The sequence below is a fragment of the Meriones unguiculatus genome, chromosome 1, assembly GCF_030254825.1.
Source record: "Meriones unguiculatus strain TT.TT164.6M chromosome 1, Bangor_MerUng_6.1, whole genome shotgun sequence".
Classification (NCBI taxonomy): Eukaryota; Metazoa; Chordata; class Mammalia; order Rodentia; family Muridae; genus Meriones; species Meriones unguiculatus.
Window position 1 is genome coordinate 195,080,295 of NC_083349.1, and position 26,537 is coordinate 195,106,831.

General features: G+C 38.4%; 1 protein-coding gene across 6 annotated transcripts in view; it reads left to right on the forward strand.

Annotated features, from left to right (window-relative positions):
- Myo9a (myosin IXA) overlaps positions 1-26,537 on the forward strand; it is a 223,638-nt gene that overhangs the window by 136,442 nt on the left and 60,659 nt on the right. For all 6 annotated transcript variants that reach the window (XM_060375378.1, XM_060375373.1, XM_060375386.1 and 3 more), the window contains 9 exons: positions 588-734; positions 2,746-2,785; positions 10,497-10,619; positions 12,368-12,448; positions 14,136-14,246; positions 15,569-15,691; positions 18,309-18,458; positions 22,472-22,791; positions 23,520-25,067. In XM_060375378.1, the coding sequence (XP_060231361.1) occupies positions 588-734; positions 2,746-2,785; positions 10,497-10,619; positions 12,368-12,448; positions 14,136-14,246; positions 15,569-15,691; positions 18,309-18,458; positions 22,472-22,791; positions 23,520-25,067 (2,643 nt within the window). The remainder of the gene's footprint in view (positions 1-587; positions 735-2,745; positions 2,786-10,496; positions 10,620-12,367; positions 12,449-14,135; positions 14,247-15,568; positions 15,692-18,308; positions 18,459-22,471; positions 22,792-23,519; positions 25,068-26,537) is intronic.

The following is a 26,537-nucleotide window of genomic DNA, read 5'->3' on the forward strand; positions in this document are numbered from 1 at the left end:
AATATAGTTTGTATCTTTTAATGGCCTCTGAAGAGGCCATTAAATATGCTATCTTTACCTGAGAAGCCCTTAACTAAATATTATGCTATAATCACTGGTAATTATTCATTCATTCCTCTGCCTCTGATGTTGGTAATAGCACTCAAATCTGTAGCAACAGCTTAATATTTCTTGTTGATGTGTCAGTAGCATTTATGTTTATGAAGAAGATGTCTCAAGAAGAAATAGATACTCAATAGAATCATGTGGGTATTATAAATCCCTATAAAGATTTTTGAAAGTTCTAGAAAAGAAAGGCATCACAGATTTTATTATATATTAAAACATATAACTTACACATAACAATGTTAATGATGTTACCTATATGATGTATTTGTCTACCTGTACATTTGTATATGAATGGGTCAGAATCCAGTAAAAAAATTTTCTGAGTGACAGAGAAGTCCCACTTGATTGGTATTCATGTAATAAACCATTTTATGCTGCTTAGCATTAAAATCTTTTTAATGTTCCATTGTATAACATACTATATTTTGTTTTAATATAATAGTATAATTAACTTAAGTAAATTATGCTTTTTTTTTCAGCGATACATTTGATATTGCTTGGAATGTCAGAACTGGCATTCGCCAAAGCAGACTACCAAGTAGTAACACTTCCTTGCTTGATAAAGATGGAATATTTGCTAATTCGACAAGCAGCAAACTCCTGGAAAGAGCTCATGGAATTCTCACGTCAGTATTGATTATTAATAGACTTTTGGTTTTTCCAAGACAGGGTTTCTTTGTGTACCCTTGGCTGTCCTGGACTCTGTAGACCAGGCTGGCCTTGAACTCACAGAGATTCGCCTTCCTCTGCCTCCAGAGTGCTGGGATTATAGGCATGTGCCACTGCCCCCAGCTTAGTAGACTTTTTAAAAGAAGTATTTTACTAAATTTTGTTACTGAGCAAATAATGAGAGACACAGTAGTGTTTCATGGCTATACTTTTGATTGAAAAAGACCGAAATTCTAAAAGACTCCAACCAGCAGGGGATCAAAGCAGATGCAGAGACTCATAGCTAAACTTTGGACAGAGCATAGGGAGTCTTATGGAAGAAGGGGGATATAAAAGGACCCAGAGGGGACAGGAGCCACACGAGGAGACCAACAACAACAAAAAAACAAAAACAAAAAAGCCCAGGGGCACTAAAGAGACTGATGTATCAACCAAAGACCATACATAGAGAGGACCTAGACCTCCTGCTCAGATTAGCCCATAGACAGCTCAGTTTCCATGTGGGCTCCCTAGCAAGAGGAGAAGAGACAGTCTCTGACATGAACTTTGTTGCCTGCTTCTTGAGCACTTCTCCCTGGTGGGGTGACCTAGCCAGCCCACAAAGGAAGAGGATCCAGGCAGTCCTGATGAGATCTGATAGACTAGGGTCAGATGGAAGGGGATGAGGACTTTCCCTATCAGTGGACTGGAGGAGGGGAATAGGGAAGGAAGAAGAAGGGAGGGTGGGACTGGGAGGAGATGAGGGGGCTACAACTGGGATGCAAAGTGAATAAATTATAAATAATAATAAAAATTAAGAAAAAAAGATTGATATGTATTTAGCTTTTAAAAATAGGAGTCTAATGCTTTGTTTCCTGTTTTAGTTTTCCCTATTCACTAGCAAAAACCAGAGAAGAGTAAATATTAATTACAGGGAATGATTATTGTTATTTTCTTCTAGAGAAAGACAAAACCTAGCTTTTTATGATTTCCTGGCATTGCTACAATTACTGTTCTTTGGATGTAGTACTTGGACAAGAAAAACTCATGCATATGGTGCATGGTAGCATGTTAGTGTCATACAAAACTCATGTGACATTACCTGAGGAAAGAGCTGCTGTAGATATGGTGATAACTCTGCATGGTGCTCCATTAAACTAAAGTAAATTTTAGTTGATAGCATTAATTATTTCAGGCATTTCTCGCTATTTATTTTTAATGTGTCGTAAACTAGATTTATGCCTAAATTGGAGTTTTGAATCTCTATTGAAGTAATTGCTTACTGCCAATAGGCTTAGTTTATATGAGTCTTCCTCTACTTTGGAAATGTGTCCTAACTCACTTAATTCTCTCAACAATGCTAAGAAACACATGGTCTTACTCTTCACTTTATAGACTATCATAGTGAAACCAAGCTTTAGAGAAGTAATACTTGCATAGGTAGAAAATTTTAGATTCATGATAGGACTTCACAACTTCTCAGCCAATGTTCTAAGCATTGAGCTGTATTTGCTCTTTTCTGAAGCCATAATAAACGTTAATCTTGTTTATGAGTAGGAAAAATGAATAGAAAAAATTTAATTTTTAAAATGAAAGATTATGTTTTGCTGAAATGTATATTTTTAATTATTTACAAAATTTAGACATATCTTAAATCTTTTAATGGTAGAAATAAATCTTGGTAGGTGTTGGAAAATAGAACCCTAACTACATACCAAAAAGCGAAACTTAAAAGCTTTGAAAGTACAGCCCCATGTCACTGATCTTCAGGCTCAACTCTGCTTGTATCCAAATTACAGTGCTGTTATTTCTTATGTATCTTGGTCTTGTTTTTAATCTCTTTTTTTCAGTGCTAACTGAAAAAAATGTTTTGTAGAGAAGGCTCACATTCCCCAATAGAGGAATTTAGTTGCACCAAGAAGGCTCTTTTATCACTCATTTATACTATAGGCTTTTTTTTTCTTCTAATGAATGTTTTTATCTTTATAGGAGAAACAAAAATTTCAAATCAAAACCTGTTCTTCCAAAGGTGAGTACTGTGTAAAAATTTTCTGTGTGTGTGTGTTTTCTTTTTTAAATTAATAATTTTTTTATTGATTACAATTTATTCACTTTGTATCCCAACTGTAGCCCCCTCCCTTGCCCCCTCCTAATTCCACCTTCCCTCTTCTCCACCTATGCCCCTCCCCCAGTCCACTAATAGGGGAGGTCCTCCTCTCCTCCTTTCTGACCCTAGCCTATCAGGTCTCATCAGGACTATCTTCCTCTGTGGCCTGGTAAGGCTGCTCCCCCTTCAGGGGAAGGTGATCAAAGAGCCAGCCACTGAGTTCATGTCAGAGACTGCCCCTGTGCCCCTTTCTAGGGAACCCACTTGGACACTGAGCTGCGATGGGCTACATCTGTGCAGGAGTTCTAGGTTATCTCCATGCATGGTCCTTGGTTGGAGTATCAGTCTCAGGAAAGATCCTTGTGCCCAATTTTTTTTCCCCCTCCTTGTGAACTCCTGTCCCCTCCAGGTCTTTCTATCTTCCCCTTCTTTCACAAGATTCCCCACACTCTGCCCAAAGTTTGGCTGTGAGCCTCAGCCTCTGCTTTGATATCCTGCTGGGAGGCCCTCTATGGTAGGCTCCTGTTCTGTTCCCTGTGGAAAAAACTTTCTTATTAGTTCCCTGTATATTAACTATTTTTATTATTTATTCCACAAATGCTTATAAATCAGACATAAGAAAAATCTTATGTATGTCCAAAATAGAGACTATGTACTTAATTTAATCCATTTTAGACATAACAAAATCTGTTAGGAAATGGATATGTCTAATAGTTCAGTTAAATAATTACTGGTGATAAATAACCATTCTTTAGTATTTTTAAAACCTCCTGAATATGCAAGCTCTATTTAGTAATTGCTGCTTTTCATTTTTCTTTCAGCCAGGCTTAAGTGAAAATCTGAATTACGAAAACATTTCTAGTTATTACGTTATTAGTTATTACGTAATTCTCATCTAGTAAAGATGTTACACAGGGTTTTTATGAAGTTAAACAATCTCTGTGGGTCAGCAGTCTGCTGTAAGTACTTAGGTCTACTGTTGTAGTAGAAACACAACTTTAGATAATAAGAAACTGGATAAGTAAGTCCTTATGCTGATAACATTCATTTATGAACACTGACACTGAATTTTATAGTTTTTTATATTCAAAAGAAGTTTTTTTGAAAAATAGGGTTGAGAGTGCTAGATTGATCTCAGAGCTAGTCTGCATTGTAGAACCAGTAAACTCCTGGGAACCGTAAGAGTGCATGTCCTGGCTCTTTCCTGTTAATTGTTCTTGAGACAAAATCAGGTCTTGAATGTCCCTGAAACAAGGTCATCTGTACATTGGATATCACGCTTCTACTGCATTCACCTAAAGGAAGTACTTCTCAGTTACCTACCTCTGGAAGGATTCCAATTTCCTGAGTCTCTAGACCAGAGCATCTCAACCTTGGGGTTCACATTTCAGTTATCCTACATATCACATATTTCCATTACTATTCATAGCAGGACAGTTACAGTTATGAAGTAGTAACAAAAATAATGTTATGGTTGGGGGTCACCACAACATGAGGAACTACATTAAAGGGACACAGCATTACGAAGGTTGAGAACCCCTGCTCTAGACCATACAGGGAGGAGCTTTAGGTAGGCAAGCAAAGGATCTACTTTTTATTGTGTTTGTTTTCCAAGCTTAGAGATGCTGTCAAAACAGGGGATTTCTCAGAGTTTGACGCCAGTGTGGCCTACAGAGTGAGTTCCTGTTCAGCCAGAACTATACAGAGAAACACTGTCTCAAGAAAGAAAGGTCAAAGAACCCTTTCTCCAAAGGAGACATGCAAATGGCCAGCAGACACATTATTTTTAAAACGCTTGACATCACACTGATCATCAGAGTAGTACAAATAAAACCCACAATGAGATATCAGTTCATACTTCTGGTTAGAACAACTATTATCAAAAACATGAAAGTTGGATTGGAGATATAGGTCAATCAATGCTAAAGTGCTTGCCCAGCATGAAGGAGAGACCCTTGGTTCAACTCAGCATTTGTGGCGGTATGGGTGGGGGCATGGAAAAATGGGTATTGTAAGTACAGATACTTTGAGAATAGTATGGATATTCCTTTAAAAAAGTAAAAACATAGCGTATAAGCCAGTAGTCCTTCTGGGTATATATTATCCCATGAGAGCTGAGATCAGCATTAAAATTTTCAGTGTTTAAAATAGGCAAAATACCAAGATAAAGAAATAATTGAGGGCTTGCTCAGTGAACAGAGGGTTGGGATAAAGGATACGTAGTTTATAGCCATAGTGGGATTCTTCTCAATCTTTTAAGAAGGAATTCTGTGATTTGCAACCATAGGACTGAACTTAAAGATGGTTATGTGTAGTGAAAAATACCAGATGAAGACATAGTGCTGAGTTTCATATGTGGAATCTTAAAAAGTTGGGCTCAAAAAAATATAGAGTAGTAAAATAATGAATGCTGGATGGCTCAAGAAGGGAAGCACATAATATAAATCCAGATGCCACACTTACAAAGGTACAGATACAGGGCACTGATTGTTTAAAGAAAACTTAAAGTATCTATCTAAGGTGTACCAGGTTAAAGTTCTTGTGTCTCTATGTAAGGCCAGTGAATGTAGTTTTTCAAAAGCCTATTTAGTTAGAGAAAATTTAAGCTCTTTCAACCCTCTGAACCACCAAACTAGCTTTACAATCCAAGCTCCACTGTGTCATATACACCTGAAGCCAGATCACTCAACCTAAGTTTTTATTACTGGAAGAAGGAGAAAACAAGAAACAGGACAGGAGCCTACCACTGAGGGCTTCTAAAAGACTACCTAACAGTGTATCAAAGCAGATGCTGAGACTCATAACCAAACTTTGGGCAGAGTGCAGGGAATCATATGAAAGAAGAGGGAGATAGAAAGACCTGGAGAGGACAAGAGCTCCGCAAGGAGAGCAACAGAACCAAAATATTTGGGCTCAGGTATTTTCTGAGACTGATAACTCCAACGAAGGACCACTCATGGATATAACCTAGAACCCCTGCAGAGATGTAGCCAGTGTCCAAGTGGGTTCCTTAGTAAGGGGAACAGGGACTGTCTCTGACATGAATTCAGTGGCTGGCTCCTGAGGGGTTAGCAGCCTTGCCAGGACACAGAGGAGGACATTGCAGCCAGTCATGATGAGACCTGATCAGCTAGGGTCGGATAGAAGGGGAGGTGGACCTCCCCTATTGTGGACTTGGAGAGGGGCATGGGAGGAGATGAGAGAGGCAGGATGGGATTGGGAGGGAATGAGAGAGGGAGCTACAGCTGGGATGCAAAGCAAATAAAATGTAATTAATGTAAAAAAATAAAAATTTAATTAAAAATAAATTTGTACAAATAACAAAAAAAGGGAAGACATCTTAGAAGATGTCTTAGGAAGTCATAAGTTTTACAGAGTAAATTAAATCCTTGTCATTTGAAGAGCCCTCTGTCAGACCCCTTGGATTGTACCAAATTTAGCATTTAGTTTATACACATCCAGAGATCTGAGATGACATATCTTTTAGATAACAGGTTAGTTTGATGCAGAGAAGTACCCGCCTGAAATGGGGCTGCTTGCATGGGTTACAGTTTAACCCATCTGCAAGATAATACCTATAATAATAGTGCTGTGGGGGTTCTCTTTATTTTCTCTAATAATTCAGAATTGTCACTTCCACTTTAATAGACTTTCATGAACTATTCTTTTGAGGTGCATTCCTTTAGTGATTTTGCATTGCTCTGTCTTTGCTACTTTTGTAGTGCTGTGATAAGTCACCATGACCAGGGTAATATATAGAAGAAAGAGTTTATTTGGGGATTACATTTTTAGAGGGGGTAGAACACATGACAGTCATGTCATGGAGCTAAAGAGCTCACATCTTGATCCACAGCCAGCGCGAGCTAAATGGGAATGAGGTTTTTAACCACCACACCTACCCCCATGACGTACCTTCTCTAACATGCTACACCTCTGAAGCTTTCCCAGACAGTTTCAACAGACACTGGAACATAAGAGCATATGGAGGCATTCTCTTCAAACCACCACATGCCCTGTTGTATATTTCTGCTTTGGCATCCTCCTTTTCTCTCATTTCTCACACCTCAAATAGTTTTTATTGTGTTGTTTCCCTGGCAAATTTTATACTCAGGATCAGTTAGCTTTATTTCCCATTTGAATCATTCTTAACAACATGAGAATTACCTTAGTCTTTTTACTGCTGTGTTAAAATATATCATTGAACTGTTAGCTTATAAATGGAAGTTCATTGCTTATATTTCTGTACTCCTCAAAATTGAGGGTCAAAGTACCAAAGGATTTAATATCTAATGATAACCCATTTTTCATAATACCTTCTTTTGTATCCTAATGTGGTAGAAGTCCTTACCCACCAGCTCATTGGTCCTCTTGCTCTAGCCAGATACAAGTGTGGGTAGGCAAGGAGTCAATCTTTTAAGTGCTGGCTTTGGCTCCTTATGTATCTTCAGTGAGCCGTGGTAGGCATATTGCAGGAGGAGCAGCAGGTCGCATCTTTTTGTGTTACAGATCTCATGCAAGCTTCAGATATTGGGGTCTACTAGTGTTAAGACCCTGCATGGGGTCTAACCTTAGCATAGTTAGAGGCCAGTGTTATAGCAGCCTTAGGACCCTTGGCCCTAAAGTTTTGACATCTCTGAAACTCAAGTAACCAGGGTCTTTCTTTGACTCCCTACATTCGTTTATCCTTCAGCATTAGCTCTCTGTCCTATTTTTGTTGCCTGCGTTTCTTTCCTATTAAAGTGTAGAAGTGGCCTCTTTGGTGCTACACTAACCCCTACCTACTTGGCTTGCTAACCTCTCGACTTTTATTTCTTTAGCCATTAAGCAGTCAGCTGCCTTGCTACTTTTGTAGTTTGACCTGAGACAGATGCTTCTCTCTGCTTCTTTTTATTAGTATAACAGCTCATCCCTTACTACCAAAAGTACCCACAAGGAAAGCTCACTTGAGAGAGGTTTTGTTGGGTGGGCTCAGCATTTCAATAATAGCTGAGGCACCATCAGATGGTGACACCCAGCACCTGGGCAGCTTTCCTTTATATGCAAATTAAGTATTTTTATATATTGACCAATCACAGCATACTACTCATACAAAGAAAGCTTATGAGTACCTTTTATCATCACCTTTTATTTTTAGTACCAGCCAGAACAATCTCTGCTATGCTTCTAGAGCAATTGCTCTCTCTCTGGATTAGGTTTAAATGACTGCAGGGTCATCTACAATTCACTGAAATTTTCCATAGCAAACAGTCTCTGGTACAAGTTGTTTGAAATAGCTCTAGCTAGGCTGTGTCTTCAAGAGCTAGAGTCTAGTCAGCTGTAGTCAGTGTCTTACTTTGCCAGGGTGGTCCCTACACTGCTCAAAACAGAGCTGTAGTGGCACTGGCTATTATTTTGGTTAAGGCTGCCAGGGTAACAAAGAGTACAAAAGTTGCTAATTAGGGAGTCATTGCTTTATCTTTCAGTACTTAGTTACATGAAGAGGAACAGCAGAAGGAGTATTTACAATAAGAAATTTAAAATCTTACTACTAGGGTGATTTTTTTTTTTTACTTGTAATTGTTTTTATTTATTACAATTTATTCACTTTGTATCTCAGCTGTAGCCCCCTCCCTCATCACCTCCCATTCCAGCCCTCCCTCCCTCTTCTCCACCTATGTCCCTCCCCCAGCCCACTGATATGGGAGGTCCTCTTCCCATTCCATCTGACCCTAGCCTATCAGGTCTCATCAGGACTGGCTGCATCATCTTCCTCTGTGGCCTGGTAAGGCTGCTCCCCCTTCAGGAGAAGGTGATCAAAGAGCCAGCCACTGAGTTCATGTCAGAGACTGCCCCTGTGCCCCTTTCTAGGGAACCCACTTGGACACTGAGCTGCGATGGACTACATCTGTGCAGGAGTTCTAGGTTATCTCCATGCATGGACCTTGGTTGGAGTATCAGTCTCAGGAAAGATCCTTGTGCCCAATTTTTTTTTTCCCCTCCTTGTGGAACTCCTGTCTCCTCCAGGTCTTTCTATCTCCCCCTTCTTTCATAAGATTCCCCACACTCTGCCCAAAGTTTGGCTATGACTTTCAGCTTCTGCTTTAATAACCTGCTTGGTAGAGTCTTTCAGAGGCCCTCTGTGGTAGGCTCTTGTGCTGTTCCCTGTTTTCTCCCTCTTCTGATATCCATCCCATTTTCCTTTATGAATGAGGATTGAACATCTTACCCAAGGTCCTCCTTCTTACTTAGCTTCTTTAGGTGTACAGATTTTAGTATGTTTATTCTATATTATATGTCTAATATCCACTTATAAGTGAGTATATACCCTATGTGTCTTTCTGCTTCTGGGATACCTCACTCAGGATGATCTTTTCTAGTTCCTACCATTTGCCTGCAAATATCATGATTTCCTTGTTTCTAATAGCTGAGTAGTGTTCCACTGTGTAAATGTACCAGAATTTCTGTATCCACTCCAGTATCAGTGCTATACACATGCCTAGGACTCCAGGGAGAGATGTATCTCTCATTTCTTCTGTAGTGCTGTAATTGAATTGAATTTAGTCACATTTTATGTCAGGCTTCAATTGGAGAGAGTTGAGAAATTATTTGGTAAAAGTTGTAAGTTGAATAAAATAATAGTATATTACTAGAGATATTTTTAAAGTAAAAAAGATGTAACTAATTATGCACATGACTAATCCTTAAAGACTAGAGGAGTAAAACATCACCTCAGCTTGAGCTCCAGTTATAACCAGTCAGAAGGAACCTGCCGATGCCATCCTGCTGCTTATGAGCACTACCAAATATATAATGAGGGGATCACAGCCGGGTGATGGTAGCACAAGCCTTTAATCCCAGCACTTGAGAGGCAGAGGCAGGAAGGCCAACCTAGTCTACATAGTTGAGTTCTAGGGCAGCCAATGCTACACAGAGAAAACCTGTCTCAAAAGATTAAAAAAAAAAAAAAAGGATCACAGAGATAAACTTATATTTATTCTCACAAATACTGTAGTAATTGTGAGAAAACAGATGACCTTTACTCTGGCTCTGAACACTCAGAAACTCTAATGCCTAGAGATTGGGAATAAAGAAAGTTGAAAGTGCTGTTTTGAGTATTTTGCCAAAAGAACAAAACTAATAGTCAGAGCCTCTGCCTCACTTATTCCTTTCCAGTTTCATACAACATTTGACTGTTAAATTTAAGCCATTTCCAGAATTCTAGATGCAGTTGTTTGGGAAATATAATTTAATTTTGAGTTTTGTAGCTTTTGGAGGAAGGATAGGGAAGAATGGCTACTAACTCGGATTTTTCATGTGATCATATTCATACATAAAATGTTTGTGTGCGTAGTTTTGGAAGTGAGTAATTACAGCGTTGCACAGAGTAACACAAAGTAAACATAAATCCGAGAGGTGATTTCTGGTTTTGCAGAAAAGGCATGCTAGAATGGAAATTTAGCTAGCCAACACTTTTGCCAAAATGGGTTTGTCTTTTATCCTTATCCTGTTGATGGGAGGTAGGCCTCACACTCTGATATGATTAATCAACACAGAGGACTGCCCACTTTGATAGAAAAAAAAATATGTCACAGTTGGAAATAATGAAAACAGGTTGGTGATATTTTATATAAAATGTTTTTCCCTTTGTCTTTAGCACTTGCTGGAGGTAAATTCTTTGAAGCACCTGACAAGACTGACCCTTCAGGATCGAATCACCAAATCTCTTCTTCATTTGCACAAGAAGAAGAAACCGCCCAGTATCAGTGCCCAGTTTCAGGTCATTACCTATTCTACTCATGCCAGATCAAATCTGTGAACTGCAAGATCATTGATGGGATAGGATTTATATGCCTAAGAAGCTATAGTATTGAGTGTTTTATTAGAAAAGGAGCTAGGTTGTATGTCCAAGAATCAAAGGTTTTTCTTTAGTAAAATAGAAATTGAAGAATACGTTAAACCCAAAGCCAGGAGACAGAAGGAAAGAAACAAAGTTAAACAGAAGTTTGTGCAGCTGTAACTAAGAGGTGCAGCTTAGAGTGCAGATGTGCTGGCAGAAGATTCAAGTTGGGTCCCTAACACCAAACAGGTGCTGAACAATTACCTCTAACTCCATCTCCATGGACTCTGTGGCTTTGGGCCTTTGTGGACAGCAGCACTGTAGCACATAGACACACACAGACACGTAACTAAAAATAAAATTAATATTTTTTCTTCTTATTATTTACAATTTATTCACTTTGTATCTGGTTATACCCCCTTCCTCATCTCCTCCTAGTCCCACCCTCCTTCCTCCCTCCTCCTCCCCTATCCCTCTCTCCTAGTCCACTGATACAGGAAGTCCTCCTCCCCTACTATCTGACCCTAGCCTATCAGGCCCCATCAGGTCTGCCTGGATCCTCTTCCTCTGTGGGCTGGCTAGGTTGCCTCACCAGGGAGAAGTGATCAAGGAGTAGGCAACCGAGTTCATGTCAGAGACTGTCTCTTCTCCCCTTACCAGGGAACCCGCATGGAGACTGAGCTACATCTATGGGCTACATCTAAGCAGGGGGTCTTAAGTCCTCTTTATGCTAGGATCAAAAACTCAAGTGACAACACATGCTGGAGAGGATGTGGAGAAAGGAGAACTCTCCATTGTTGGTGGGAATGTAAACTTGTACAACCACTTTGGAAATCAATTTGGCGCTTTCTCAGAAAACTGGGAATAGTGCTACCTCAAGACCAGCTATACCACTTATGGGCATAAATCTGAAAGATGCTCAGCCATACAATAAATCTTAAAAAGAAAAATTTAGAAAAAGAAAACAAATGAAACCTGAAGGCTTTTGGAAGAAAGTAAGTAAAATAAAAGCTCTGATTGTTTGAGCTGATCAAAAACTGATAATGCCTTTAGCCAGACTTAATGAGATATGCATAAAACCAACTGTAGAAGAGAGAATATCACTACATCCTCCATAAACATAAAAATTAATTTAAGGTAGAGCTTCTTTTCTGGATGATTTTAAAAGTTGGTCAGAATGGAAGAATATCAGGGGAGGGCATGGTGACATATGCCTCTAATTCCAGCATGCAGAGGACTGGCATAGGCACATTACAAGTTAAGGGCAGCCTGAGCTACATAGCTTATTATAGGTCAACCTTGGTCAAATATAAAGGCCCTATCTCAGAGAAAAGATAGGAGTTGGGGGAGAAGAACTACCTGAAATGTGTGTTTGAGCAAAGTTACTTAATGAATGTGAAGAATAGTGAAATGTGAAGAATAGTGAAAAACTATTCTCTATTTAGAGTATTTTGAAATGTATCTACAATAATGACTGTTGCTGGGGCATGAGCTTTAAGATTAAGGTTAATTTAGCAATTCTTGCTTTAGCCAGAATAGGAATATACACAATTTCCTTTTCAGAAACAAACCCTTCTGTGTATGTCTAGAAGGTTTTTGCATATTTTGCCACACTGTTTATATTTGTAAGCTGCTTATTGTCATGTCTTGACTGGAAGAGCTTCCTAATGTCACTGCTTCTATTGCAGGCCTCCTTAAGCAAGCTGATGGAAACACTCGGTCAGGCAGAACCCTATTTTGTAAAATGCATCCGTTCAAATGCTGAAAAGGTAAAAGTATCCTATACATAACAGCACACCAGTCAGATCCTCAAAAGAAAATCTGAATTCCCTTAAATGGGATCAGAGAAACTGTGCATACTTTTTGTATAGAAAATTATATATATTTGTGGAGTTGATTCAGCATGTATTAGAGTCTTAGAGGCAACTATTAATACCCTTTGAAATGCCATCAGAAAAAAAAAAGGGTTTTTTTCCTATGAAAATTTTATTACTCTAAAGGCTAATTAATCTCCTCTTTTTGGGTATAGTCTATGTCTCTTAAAAATTGTTTAGTATTTTTATGCTTAGAAATATTTACCCTTACTTTTTCTGTTGTAGTGCCTTTAATTAGCACTTGTCAAAATATAATGTGTATATCTGCTTGTCATCTTCATGTTCAGAAGAGGTAAAAGTTTGCAGCAAAAAAAGCTTAAATACAGCAGAGATGAAGTTCATCTTTCTTGATTGTTTGTTTGTATGTGTATGTGCACAAGTGCCATAGTGCACATGTGGAGGCCAGAGGACAATTTGTGGGCATTATCAGCCATAGTTTACTTCCTTTTAATCAACAGTCTGCGGTTCTGCTGTTTACAAGTGTTGTTTTGTCGCTTGTGAGATGGCACAGCAAGTAAAGGCTCCTGACTCAAGTTTGGTGACATTTTTATTCTCAGAACCATATAGTAGAAGGAGACTGACTCCAGTAAGGTGTGCTCTGACTTCCTCATGTATGTCGTGGCACACAGACTGTAGTTGAGTTACTTCATTATTCCATGACTTCAGTATTTCATCTGTGTAATCTACTCTAATTATAGTACTAAATTTATAGTCCTTTTTGAGTATTAATAGCGTACAGCTATGAAGCGCTTAGTTTCTGCTTGTATTGACTAGAAGTTTGAGTTCCAGTTATTGAGACCTTACTGTTTGAAAGTTGAGTTGATAGTGTTTGAGGTCCTAGGATGAGTTCTGTATATATCTATATCTGTTCATATATATAACAGTACCCATATATATGTTAAGTCTGTTATTAACTTGAATTATTCATCTGGGATTGTCTTAATCCCAGATCGTTAAAAATAACATTAAGAGGCTGACCAGGATGTGATACCAGAAGCTACAAATACATCTATCTCTTTAGAATGCCTAGAAATGTAGCAACGGAGACACCTAGGGTAGGTAGCAAGATCCTGTGATTGCCTGTGTAATAAACCAGTTTAACATTCCCAGGACTTACAAGTGTTTTATATCCCCCTTTTCTGTGTTGCATGCCTGTGTCATAAGCAGAAGTATTAGGGAAATAAACAACAAATTTTGTCAGTTTTTAGCTTAAGTAACAGTTGAAGTAGGTCAGTTATTTAGTGACATTACCAGATTAACATCTTGATGAAACACAGAATTATAAACAACAGTTGGTTAAGTACATTAGTTTGCAGTGACTGAGTTGTGAGACATCTGCACAGCCACATTTCTACCAAGCTTTGTTGTTCATTTGCATTCTTGACTATAGGAGCCTGGAAAGTTGCTTTCACCCTCATAACTCCAGGCCAGGAGGATAGTCATCTTTATATAAGTTGCCGGTTAGAAGAGCTTGTTCATTCTTCAACTGCATCTTAATCTGTCAGTCCCTGGATACTCAAAGGTCCTTTAAAGACAGATCTAAATTTGGAGATCTACTAACCTTTTTCTTTGTTTGTTTTAGCTGCCCTTAAGATTCAGTGATACCTTGGTACTAAGACAGCTTCGGTACACTGGGATGCTGGAAACAGTTCGAATTCGCCAATCAGGATACAGCTCAAAATATTCTTTCCAGGTTATTTGCTTCTATAATATATTTACATGAATATATAATATTTTATATGAATATATATGTATATACATACGTATTTTGTCAAATAAATTGTTTCTACATGTGTTGCTTATTATATATTTTGGGACTTGTTCACATGTTTTAATTTTGCTATTTTTATATAGAGCTGAAAAAGAGTTGCGGGTACTCACTCTTTTGGAAGGACAGCAGTCCTGTTGAACGTATATGTTGTGATAAAATACAGTAGTTGGCTATTCTCATTGATCTGAATGTTTGCCATTATTAAGTGTGACCACAATTTAGTAGTTTTCACACTGATTTTTTCCAATAAATGAAATAATTCAGTCATAATTATCTAGTCAAATAAAAAGGCTTCATTTGGTTTTCCCGTAAGTTTTCTTAGTAAGAATTTTTACCTAGGAAACTACTAGAGTGTTACTCAGCAATCATTAGCTATACAGCTCTATGGGTAAAAATTGTATTGGAAACTTTCAGGAACTGAGCAGTTTTTTCAGTATGGAAAGAAAAAGCTTGATTCTCACTGGTATGTCCAAATAGCTGCTGTATTTCTTTTCTCCCCTTACTAAGATTTCAGGTTCCTGTGAAATGACTTTTCTCTGGTTTTTAGTATGGCCTTCTCAAAAAAAATAATTAACTTTAACTTAGTTTCCATTTGATAACATAATGTTTCAAACTTGGTATCTTTCCCCTTACTGTGTTTTTATAACTCTATTTTAAAGAGATCTTTCTATGTTTTTGTTGTATGTTTATGGGTGTTTTGCTTGCATGTATAGTTACACCCCCTTAGAGCGCAGTGGCTTTGAAGGACAGAAGCAGTTGTCATCCTCCCCTGCACAGGGTACAGATGGCTGTGAGCAGCCGTGGATGACTGGACTCCAACCCCGACTGTAGGAAGAGTATCCAGTGCTCTTAATTACTGAGCCATCTCTTCTGGCCCTTATTTAGATTTTAAAGTAAAAAATACTTTGTTTCATCCTACTTTTTATTAATAATTCTTCTTCAATAATTTCATACATGTATATAATAATTCTGGTTACTCTCATACCTGCTCTTGCTAGCCCTGCCAGTTTGCCGCCTTCTACTTTTAAAAGAATGATAAAAAAGACCCTAGAGTACCTTCACTCATGTGGCTCACTGCCTTCTTGCAGTGTGTTCATATTCTTTCCCATTGCATTCCTTTAAGTAAAGTTTCCTTTTTATTAAAAGACTGAGAAACCCAGTAATAAAAGGATAGTCAGTCAGTTTAGGACATAATACCCATGTAGGTATTTAGTGATTTGAAACCATTTTCTTTTGCTTTTCAGGATTTTGTGAGCCACTTTCATGTGCTTCTTCCTCGAAATATTATTCCATCTAAATTTAACATTCAAGACTTCTTAAGGAAAATCAATATTAATCCCGATAATTATCAAGTTGGAAAAACCATGGTAAGTATATATAGCCTTAGTCAAAATTGAGAGTATTTTATACTTTAATAAGACCTGTCTTTGTCTATGAGTTTTATGAAAAGATAGTACGTATCAAGTATTACAAGGAATTTGATTAAGCTAAGTGGTTTTAAATGTTTGGATGTACTTACTGTTTGTTTAATCTGTTTTTTAATTTATGTGCATGTGTATAGGCAGAGATGTGTCATTGCATGGTTGTGGACGTCAGCGGCAAAAATACGGAGTCAGCTCTCCTGCTTTACCATCTGAGTCCCTTAATAAGACTGGAAATTTCAGTCTTGGCAACAAGTGCCTTTACCTACTCTGCTATTTTGGGGGCCCATAAATTTGATTTATTAGTATTATTGTATGTTTGTGTGAGTAATGTGTGAATGCTAGCACACTCATGGAAGACAAATTTCAGGAGTTGGTTCTCCTTTTATCTTATGTTCATAAGATGATACTTAGGTTCTTATGCTTACATAGCAAGCACTGTTACCCAGTGAACCCTCTTAACTGATCCTAGGTCTTTTTTTTTTTTCTTTTTTTAATGGCTTAGCATAAAGGTGCTTGCTGTCAAGCCTGATAACCTGTGTTTAATCCCAGAGCCCATGTGGTATGTGGAAGAGAACTGACTGTTAATAGTTGTTATCTGACCTACCCCCGCAACATAAAATGAAATGTTGTAATCGGTATTAGTCACAGAATTTCTGGCCAGTACTCTAGTTCTGACTATACCTTCAGCTGTGATTCAAATCATGTCATAGCCTGTTGAAATGACCAACTTACCTTGTCCACAATAACTTGTTATCTTTTATTTATATTTCTTCCTCTCCTTCCTTCATTTTTCAAACAGAAAACCATGATCATCTTGGGCTTACTCTCTGATTTGTTTTACCAAATTTCTTTTGATTTTTTTCTTCGAAATGATTCTCATATCTCAGCCTGTTTCTCCATTTCTGATTTCATTTTATTTCTATTCTTTACATAATTTTCTCTTTATTACTTTGATAATATTTTTTAGATTTAATTATCTTTATGTATATGAATGCTTTATCTGTATGCATACCTGCATACATGAAGAGTGCATCAGATCACATTGTAGATGGCTGTGAGCTGCAACATGATTGTTGGGAATTGAACTCTGGACCTCTGGAAGAGCAGACAGTGCTCTTAACCATTGAGCCATCTCTTCAGCCCTACTTTGACAATATTAAACTGCTATTTTTGCTCTATTTTAGTCATTCCATTTAACTCATTCTGCCCATTAAAATCACTCAAATATGCTACTTTCTTTACTTTGACCTCATGCTCAATAGACTCCCATTAAATTTATGTATCTTCAGGCATGGTGGTGCATGCCTTTAATCCCAGCACTTAGGGAGGCAGAGGCAGGTGGATTCCTGTGAGTTCAAGGCCAGCCTGGTCTACTAAGCGAGGCCAGGAAAGCCAATGGTACACAGAAAAACCCTGTCTTGAAAAACCATTGATCATCTCTCACTAGGGGATGCAGTCTTGCCAGGCCACAGAGGAAGATGATGCAGCCAGTCTTGATGAGACCCGATAGGCTAGGGTCAGATAGAAGGGGAGGAGGACCTCCCCCTATCAGTGGACTAGGGGAGGGGCGTAGGGGGAAAAAGGAGAGGGAAGGTAGTGGAACTGGGAGGAGAGGAGGGAGGGGCCTACAACCAGAATATAAGTGAATAAATTGTAATAAATAATAACTAAATAAAAATTAAAAAAGAAAAATGTATATATTTTCCTTACTCATACTGACTGCTTTTCCTTATTGTCTGGGTAGTAGTATTGTCTGTCTATAAATCAAACACTAGAAAGCAGTGCCAGGAAAATCAATGATCAAGACCGTTCTCAACTGCAGAGAATTTTAAGGCCAGCCTGGGCTAAATGAGCATTTGTCAGAAAACACAAGACGAACAAAAAACACTTCCATATTGTAGCATCATAATAGTTAACAGTAATTTATGAAGGGTTATTTTTTAGGGGTTTTAGTTTTTCTAACTCCTGCTGTTGCTCAGGTAAGATCTTCTATCTCCAGTCCTTAGTAGTTCACTCTTTAACTCTTGATATATAATATCTACTTGCCCTTAAAGATGAACCATAGCTGTATTTCAAGGAGATATGTCTAGTTTATCCTTTGTATATACCTGCTTTTGACTGTGGTGAGTAAGAAGTCTTTAACGAATACTAGATTTCAAATAGATGGTTATTCTTGGTTCCTTCATATTATAATCAGTTTTTAAGATCTGTGATTCTCAGTTTCCCCGATTCAACATTTTCAAAAACTGTCACATATTAACCAGTGGTGTACTGGTCTTTTACAGCAGTGATTTTTCCAGATTAGAGACAGTAGTAAAGTGTTTGACACTGGAAGCTTGGTTCTTTTTCTCATTTTCCCATTTCCTCTCATGTCCTAGTATCTTTTATTTAGTATGAGAGTGATTACTTTAGTCCAGGTGATAGAACTATTTTTCTGCACTTGATTTGCATGCCTGCTATTATATGTGTTTGTCTCTGAAAGCTTACCACAGAAACAATTCATGAATAGTTTTCATTTCTTCTTAAGCTTTATCCCTTGTCCTTTTTTTTCTTCTAATAGGTTTTCCTAAAGGAACATGAACGACAGCACTTACAAGATCTGCTTCATCAAGAAGTGCTTCGCAGAATCGTACTGTTGCAGAGGTGGTTTAGAGCCTTGCTCTGTAGGCAGCAGTTCCTTCATTTGAGACAGGCATCGATTATTATCCAGGTGGGATGAGAAAGTAATTCTTTGTGTGAGAGTGACTTTGTTTGACCTTCATTCAGTAAACAGAACAGTTTTACTGTGAAACATATAAATAATAATGAAACTTATGAGAATGAATCATATTCATTTTTTTCTATTTTATTTATTTTTCTTTCATATATTATATCCTGACTGTAGCTTCCCTCCCCTCACTTCTCCCACTCTCTCTCCCCTTCTTTCTTCTGGATCCATCCCCCTTTAACCTCCTCTCAGAAAAGCACAGACTATCCAGGGACATCAACCAAATATGGCATGATAAGCTACAATAAGACCAGGCATATATTCTCACATTAAGGCTGGAAAGGCTGGGTGAGGCAACCCAGTAGGAGGAAAAGGGTGCCAAAGGCAGGCAGAAGAGTTAGAGACAGAACACCAAATCTACACAGCTATAACATATATTCAGAGGACCTCATCAGACCCATACCAGCTCCCTGATCTCTGTGAGCCCAATTGAGCCCTGGTCAGTTGATTGTGGGCTATGGGGTTTTGTTTTTGTTTTGTTTTTCTTTTTGTTTTGTAGTGTTTCTGATCCCTCTGGCTCTTTCAATCTTTCCTCTTCTGCAGAACTTTCTGTGCTCTGCCTAATATTTGGCTTAATAAAGTCTGGTTTCTCTGATGACAGTTATGCTAGGCCCAGCACATCCTACAGGCATAACAAACTGTGGAACCCAGGATTTGTGGCTGGCTTGGTATCCGAATCCCTCCACTTGAGGCCATGCTTAGTTATAGAGGATAGACAGTTCAGGTGTTCCCCATTACTAGGAATCTTTGCTAGTGTCGCACTCATAGATTCTATGGAATTTCCATTGCACTGGGTTTTCAACTCCAGAAATGCCCCCCAATTCTAGTCATCTCTTCTAGTATTTCTCTCACTCCATTCTCTACCAATACCTGATTCCTTTTGTTCCTGTCCTCACTGGCCCCCATTCCACTTGCAAAACCTATTCTGTATCCTTCTCAGGAAGATCCTTGTGTCCTTCCTTAAGCCCTCCTTAATACTTAGACTCTCTTGGGTTTGTAGCTTGATTATCCTTTACAGCTAATATCTACTTATAAGTGAGTACATACAGTGTTTGTCTTTATGGGTATGAGCTACCTCTCCCAGAATGATTTTTTTCTTAGTTCCATCCATTTGCCAGGAAATTTAATGATTTTTGTTGTTTTGGTTTTTTGTACAGCTGGGTTATAGTCCATTGTGTAAATGTACCACTTTTTTAAAATTCACTTTTCAGTTGAGGGATATCTGGGTTGTTTCTAGTCTGGCTATTATGAATAAAGCCACTATGAATGTAGTTGCGTAAGTGTCCTTATGGTAGAATGGGTTGTTTTTTGGGTATGTACCCAAGAGTTGCATAGGTGGGTCTTGAGGTAGATTGATTGGCAATTTTCTAAGGAAGAGCCATATTGATGTTTCTAGTGGCTGTACAAGTTTGAAGTCCCACCAGCAATGGAAGAGTGTTTTCTTTGCTCCACATCCTTAACAGCATGAGCTGTCACGTGTGTTTTTTATTTTAGCTATTCTGACAGGTGTAGTAAGATGGAATCTCCAAGTTGTTTTGATTTGCATTTCCTTGATGGCTAAGGATGCGGAACGTTTCTCTCAGCCATTTGAGATTCTTCTGTTTAGAATTCTCAGTTTAGATCCGTACCCCATTTTTAATTGGGTTATTTTGTTTGTTGATGTCTAGTTTCTTGAATTCTTGTATATTTTGGATTTCAACCCTCTTTTGGATGTGGGTTGGTGAGGATCTTTTCCCATTCTTAGGCTGCTGTTTTGTTCTATTGACAGACAATCTTTTGTCTTTTAGAAGCTTTTCAGTTTCATGACATCCTATTTGTTAATTGCTGATACCAGTGCCTGCACTATTAGTTCAGAAAGTTGTCTCCTGTGCCAGTATATTCATTTCTCAAATCCTTGTAACACCAGACAGATTACTTGGAGTTCACGGCAGCATGACAGCCTATATACATACAATTCCAGGACAGTCAGACCTACAATAGAGAGACCATGGCAAAAAGAAAATACATAAATAAAAAGAAAGAAAATAGAACTTACTAATTTGCAGAGCATGAAAATATATAAAAAATTTAAATTGTACAGTTAACCTCATCTAGGTTATATTGCTTAAAATAAGATTTTTTAAATTTTTATAGAATGTTTCCTGTTTTTAAAATTTTATTTATTTTTATTTATTATAATTTATTCACTTTGTATCCAGCTGTAGCCCCTCCCTCATCCCCTTCCAATCCCGCCCTCCCTCCTTTATCTCCTCCTATGCCCCTCTCCAAGTCCACTAATAGGGGAGGTCCTCCTCTTCTTCCATCTGACCCTAGCCTGTCAGGTCTCATCAGGACTGGCTGCATCATCTTCCTCTGTGGCCTGGTAAGGCTGTCCTCTCCCACACGGGGGAGGTGATCAAAGGGCCAGCCACTGAGTTCATGTCAGAGACAGTCACTGTTCCCATTTCTAAGGAACCCACTTGGACACTGAGCTGCCATGGCCTATATCTGTGTAGGGGTTCTAGGTTATCTCCATGCATGGACCTTGGTTGGAGTATCAGTCTCAGAAAAGACCCCTGTCCCCAGATTTTTTTGTTCTGTTGCTCTTCTTATAGAGCTCTTGTCCCCTCCAGGTCTTTCTGTCTCCTCCTTCTTTCATAAGATTCCCTGCACACTAGCAACGTTTGGCTATGACTTGCAGCATCTGCTTTAATAACCTGCTGGGTAGAGTCTTTCAGAGGCCCTCTGTGGTAGGCTCCTGTCCTGTTCTCTGTTTTTTCTATCTTCCAGTGTCTATCCTGTTTTCCTTTCTGAATGAGGATTGAACATCTTACTCAGCGTCCTCCTTACTTAGCTTTTTTGGTGTACAGATTTTAGTATGATTATCCTATATTATATGCCTAATATCCACAAGAATTTTAAAATTATTATTATTTATTACAATTTATTCACTTTGTATCCCAGCTCTGGCCCCCTCCTTTGTCTTCTCCCAATCCCACCCTCCCTCCTCCTTTACCCTCTATGCCCCTCCCCAGTCCACTGATAGGGGAGGACTTCTTCCCCTTCTACCTGACCCTAGCCTCTCAGGTCTCTTCAGGACTGGCTGCACTGTTTTTCTCTGTGGCCTGGCAAGGCTGCACCCCTCTCCCCCAGGGGGAGGCGTTCAGAGGGCTGGCCATTGAGTTCATGTCAGAGACAGCCCCTGCTGCCCTTACTAGGGACCTCACTTGTAGACTGAGTCTATGGGCTACATCTGAGCAGGGGTCTTAGATCCTCTCCATGCATGGTCCTTGTTTGGGGTATCAGTCTCTGCAGGGCCCCCAGGGCCCAGTTTAAAATAAGAATTTTTGATTAAAAAGGCTTTTATTTATTTTCTAACGAGCCAAGATTTTACTTATTACTTTACATTTTAAGTATTCTTGAATAATAGTGTTACCTGAAGTTTTTTGGTTTTTGCCATAATCCTCAACTTCTTCGTGGATTTTTTTTTCTTGGTGAATTTTTGCTGAGGCCTTTCTGTTCTCTTAGTTTCTTGTGTTCATCAACCTCAATAAGGTTGATTGAGTGCTTAGCATAAAGGGCCTCCATCAGTATGGTACATTTAGGCTCATCAGTGGTTGCAAATCCATAACGGTGGGCATGGTACTTGCTTAAGGCTTTGGCATCTCTGTAGATCCTATCTGTTACGGCATTTCAGTCTTAGAGGTGATCTTCAGCACCTCTTGTAAAGTAGTACTAGTCTCCATTAAACTTATAGCAGCAGTGCCCTCTGAGAGCTCAGCGGTAGGTTATAGGTGAGACCAATCCCAGAGCATCAGCACAATTATAGTTATTAGTGTTATCATCATTATTAATATTATCTTCCAGCAGCTTAGCTACTTATATACTGAAAGTACTAATGACATAGACATTTAGCCTTGTTAACCTTTTTTATGAAGTGAGTGGTAATAGCCATTTTCTCTTTTCTTTCCCCTTAGCGATTCTGGAGGAATTACCTAAATCAGAAGCATATCAGAAATGCAGCTTTGGAGAAAGATGCTTTTGTAATGGCTAGTGCAGCTTCTCTTCTCCAGGCTTCCTGGCGTGCTCATTTAGAGAGACAGCGATACTTGGAGTTACGAGCTGCAGCTGTCATCATCCAGCAGCGATGGAAGGAACTCTATAGGAGCAGGCACAAGGCTGCTACCTGTATCCAGGCAAGATGGAGGGGCTACAGGCAAAGTAAGAAGTACAAAGAACAAAGGAACAAAATTATCCTTTTACAGTCAATATGTAGAGGATTCCGAGCTCGACAAAGGTAATCTGTGCTAATGAAACCGTTTTTTTCTGTTTTCATAGTTTTTTTTTTAAACCTGCTTTAATACTTTTATTATCAGTTATGTTTTTATCACTAGACTGTGATAAAATTCTGTCAGCTCTAACCTGTATTGTGTGGGCTGTAGCAGAAATTAAATAAATGTTCATTGAATTAAATCAGGTTGGAAACTTCCATGACCTATGGTTATAACTGCTTAGAAAAAAACTTTTGCATTTGGTTTAGTCTTACAAATTTGGAAATATTCAACTTTTTTTTCTTACTTTATGAACACAGATCTCTATTCTAGCTAACATTTTTCTAGATTATCTAGTTAGGAATTATTTATGTAAAGAAGAGGATAGGCAGGAATGGTAACACAGACCTTTAATCCCAGCAGAGGCAGGCAGACTTTTGTGAGTTTGAGGCCAGTCTGGGCTACAAAACAAATCTAGGAAAGCCAAGACTACACAGAAAAAAAATCTTGTCTCAAAAAACAAAAAAAAAGAAGAAGAAGAAGAAGAAAATTTGAACTAGTACATCCAAGTTAGTTTTAGAAATACATAGATGAGTAGAGTGGTACATACTAGTCCTAGCTAAGTTTGAGGCCAACTTTGAACATAGTTAAGAATAGCAAGGCTCCACCTCAAACAGTGTTTCTGTAGTAAATTTAATTATCTTCATTGGTAACCAAGAGCTATCTGTAACCAACTTTGTCTATTTTTGTATAGATATAAAGCTTTAAAAGAGCAAATGCTGAAAGAAACAAAACTAGAGCATGGATTGGTGCATATCAAGGCACGTGGAACTCTACAAATTCAGGGTTCAGACCCTTCTGAGTGGGAGGATTGTTCGTTCGACAACAGAGTAAAAGCCATAGAGGAATATAAATCTGTGATAGAAAGTAATCGAATTAGCCATGAGAGTTCACTGGATTTCTCAAAGGAGTCTTCAGAAAAGCAACAGGAGAAAGTCAGAAGCCAAAGTGGTACAGACTTGCAGGGAGATGTGGTTGTAAGACAGAGGCCCAAGTCCTTGGAAGATCTCCATCAGAAGAAAGTAGGTCGGGCCAAAAGAGAAAGTCGGAGAATGAGAGAATTAGAACAAGCTATATTTAGCTTAGAATTGCTGAAAGTCCGTTGTCTTGGTGGCATATCGCCTTCAGATGAACGCAGGTGGTCTACAGAGTTAATGCCTGAAGGCCTTCAATCTCCACAGGGTACACCTGATAGTGAGAGCTCTCAAGGGAGCTTAGAACTTCTGATCTGTGAGGAGAACCAAAAAAGCAAACCTGAGTCCCTCATTTCAAATGAGGGAGAATTGAAAATTTCATCACCCAGTGTATCTACTAACCCGAAAGTTGGTTCACAAGACAACTCCCTCAGTGCCTCACGTGAAACTAGCTTTGCAGTGGCTGGAAAAGAAGCATCTTCTGGGGCTGCAAAGGAAGAGCTTGTCTGTAGTTCTGAGCCTATCACCTGTAAACCTCAGCTGAGAGATTCTTTTGTTTCAAGTAGTCTGCCTACATTTTTTTATATTCCCCATCAAGAACCTCTGAAAACAAGTTCCCAGCTAGATACAAGTATCCAAAGAAACAAACTACCAGAAAGAGAAGCCACAGAAGCCAGGAAGTGTCAGTTTTCAGGAGATCAGATGATTTCTTTGAATACAGATTCTTCATGTACTGTGCTTAAGAAGTTAGAAAAGCTGAATACTGAAAAGGAGAAAAGGCAAAAGCAGCTGCAGCAGCAGAATGAAAAAGAAATGATGGAACAGATTCGTCAGCAGACATATATTTTAGAGAAGGAACGTAAAGCCTTCAAGACAATTGAACAGTCACGAATGGAGGATTCTCTCTTGGCACCAGCTTTTTATCAGTCAAGACAAAGAGTAGAGAGGCCATCTTCTTTGCATATTCCAAATATCCCAAGTAAAGCAGAAGCTGGCGTACTAGGTTCTCCATCAGCAGTCACTGAAAGAGATGCCGATCTTGCCACAAAAGACAGTCCCTCCATTTCTTTACCCACAAAGGACCGACCTGTCACCCTGTTCTTTGAAAAGAAAGGAAGCCCATACCAATCTAGGACTGTCAATGAATTATCGAAGACAGAAAGGATGGGCACCCAACATAATGTTGCTGTTAAATTCTCTAATAATCGCACTACAGAAAAAGAGCACTTTAGGTCAGCTCACTATGGCCACAGATCTGATGACTCTTCCAGAGACAGAAGTTCAAGAACCATTTTCTTCACACCAAAAGACAATACAACTATTCCACTGTAAGTGAAATTTTTATTTTCATCTGTTAAGTGGGACATTTCTTTGTTGAAGAGCTTTGTGTTCCACCCTGTCCACGAGTGCTGCGCAAATCTGTGGGTTTTTTTCCCTCTGCGAAAAGTATGAGTAATTAGACCTTAGGAATCTTTGAAAGTAGATAGCACTTTTTTGTTTGTTTGTGGGTTTTTGGTTTTTTTTTTTTTTTTGCATTTTTCCTTGCTAATTGAAAAAGCATTTGTAAAAGGGCAATACAGTGTTTACCATTGTACTAGGCATTCAGCAGGTCCTAGTTGCTGTAGAGCTATGAAATGTATTGATACAAACTATACTATTGGGAGGCTTTTCAGAACTTAGCATGTTTTGTCACACTGTTGGCTTATTTGTAGTTTTCAATAATGTCTTTATGTCTTTGGTGTATAATCATATGAAACTTATAAACTTTTAAGTGTATGGTATAGTAGTATTAGTTGTATATAAGTTGTCACACAACATGTCTTTTTCATCTTGCAGTATTGAAATTCACTCACTAAATAGCTCTTCTCTTGTGGGCAACTACCTTCTACTTTATGGTTTTTGGCTTTTGATTTTTGTTTATATATTTTTGAGACAGAGTCTTACATGTAGACCTCACTGCCTGAAACTTGATATGTAAATCATGCTGATCTTGAACTCACAGAGAATTTGCCTGCCTCTGCCAACTTGAGGGCTGGGGCTATGAAACGTGTTGTGCCACCATGCCCAAATCTGTCTTATGTTTCTAAGAATTGAACAGCTTTAGGCATCTATTGTAAGAAGGGATTCTTTTTAGTTTTTATAATTGTCTGCTTTAAATGATGATAACCACGAAATCATTTTAACTCGTAACAGTCATGAGGAGCAGTTTTCTGGTTTATGGTTTTTGTTTTGCCTTGTTTTTTAAATTTTTGATGCTTGGGATCAAACCTGAGACTAATACATGCTTATCAAGTACCAGGCTTATGTAGCTGGCACTCATTGAGTCATCTCCCCAGTCCAAGATAACCTCTTGCAACCCCTAGAGTTTATTTTTGAATATTACGTAAAAGATCGCTAAAGGGAAAACAGTTAACTTACCATCTTCTGTTGCAAGTTACTATCTGTTTTGAACTAGTCTGATGCTCATAGTTAAGTTATGACTCCCAAGGAATTTGTAATCTAATGATGAATTTTAAAACTCATAATACTGAATTAAAGTAATTAGTCCCATGAAAATTTAGGTACTGTTTAAATTTTCATCAGACTCTGACACTGTTTCAACATAGAATTTAATGATAAGTCTTATCAGTGAATTTTTCAGACAAAATTAAACTTTCATAACTCAACACTATACTATAGTACCTGTATTGTTTGCAGCATATTTCATTTTGTGTAATAACAATTCTTATTCTGCCATTGTTCATATTATTCCTCATAGTCTCAAGTTTTAATGTTAAGATAGTAGATGAAAACTTAGA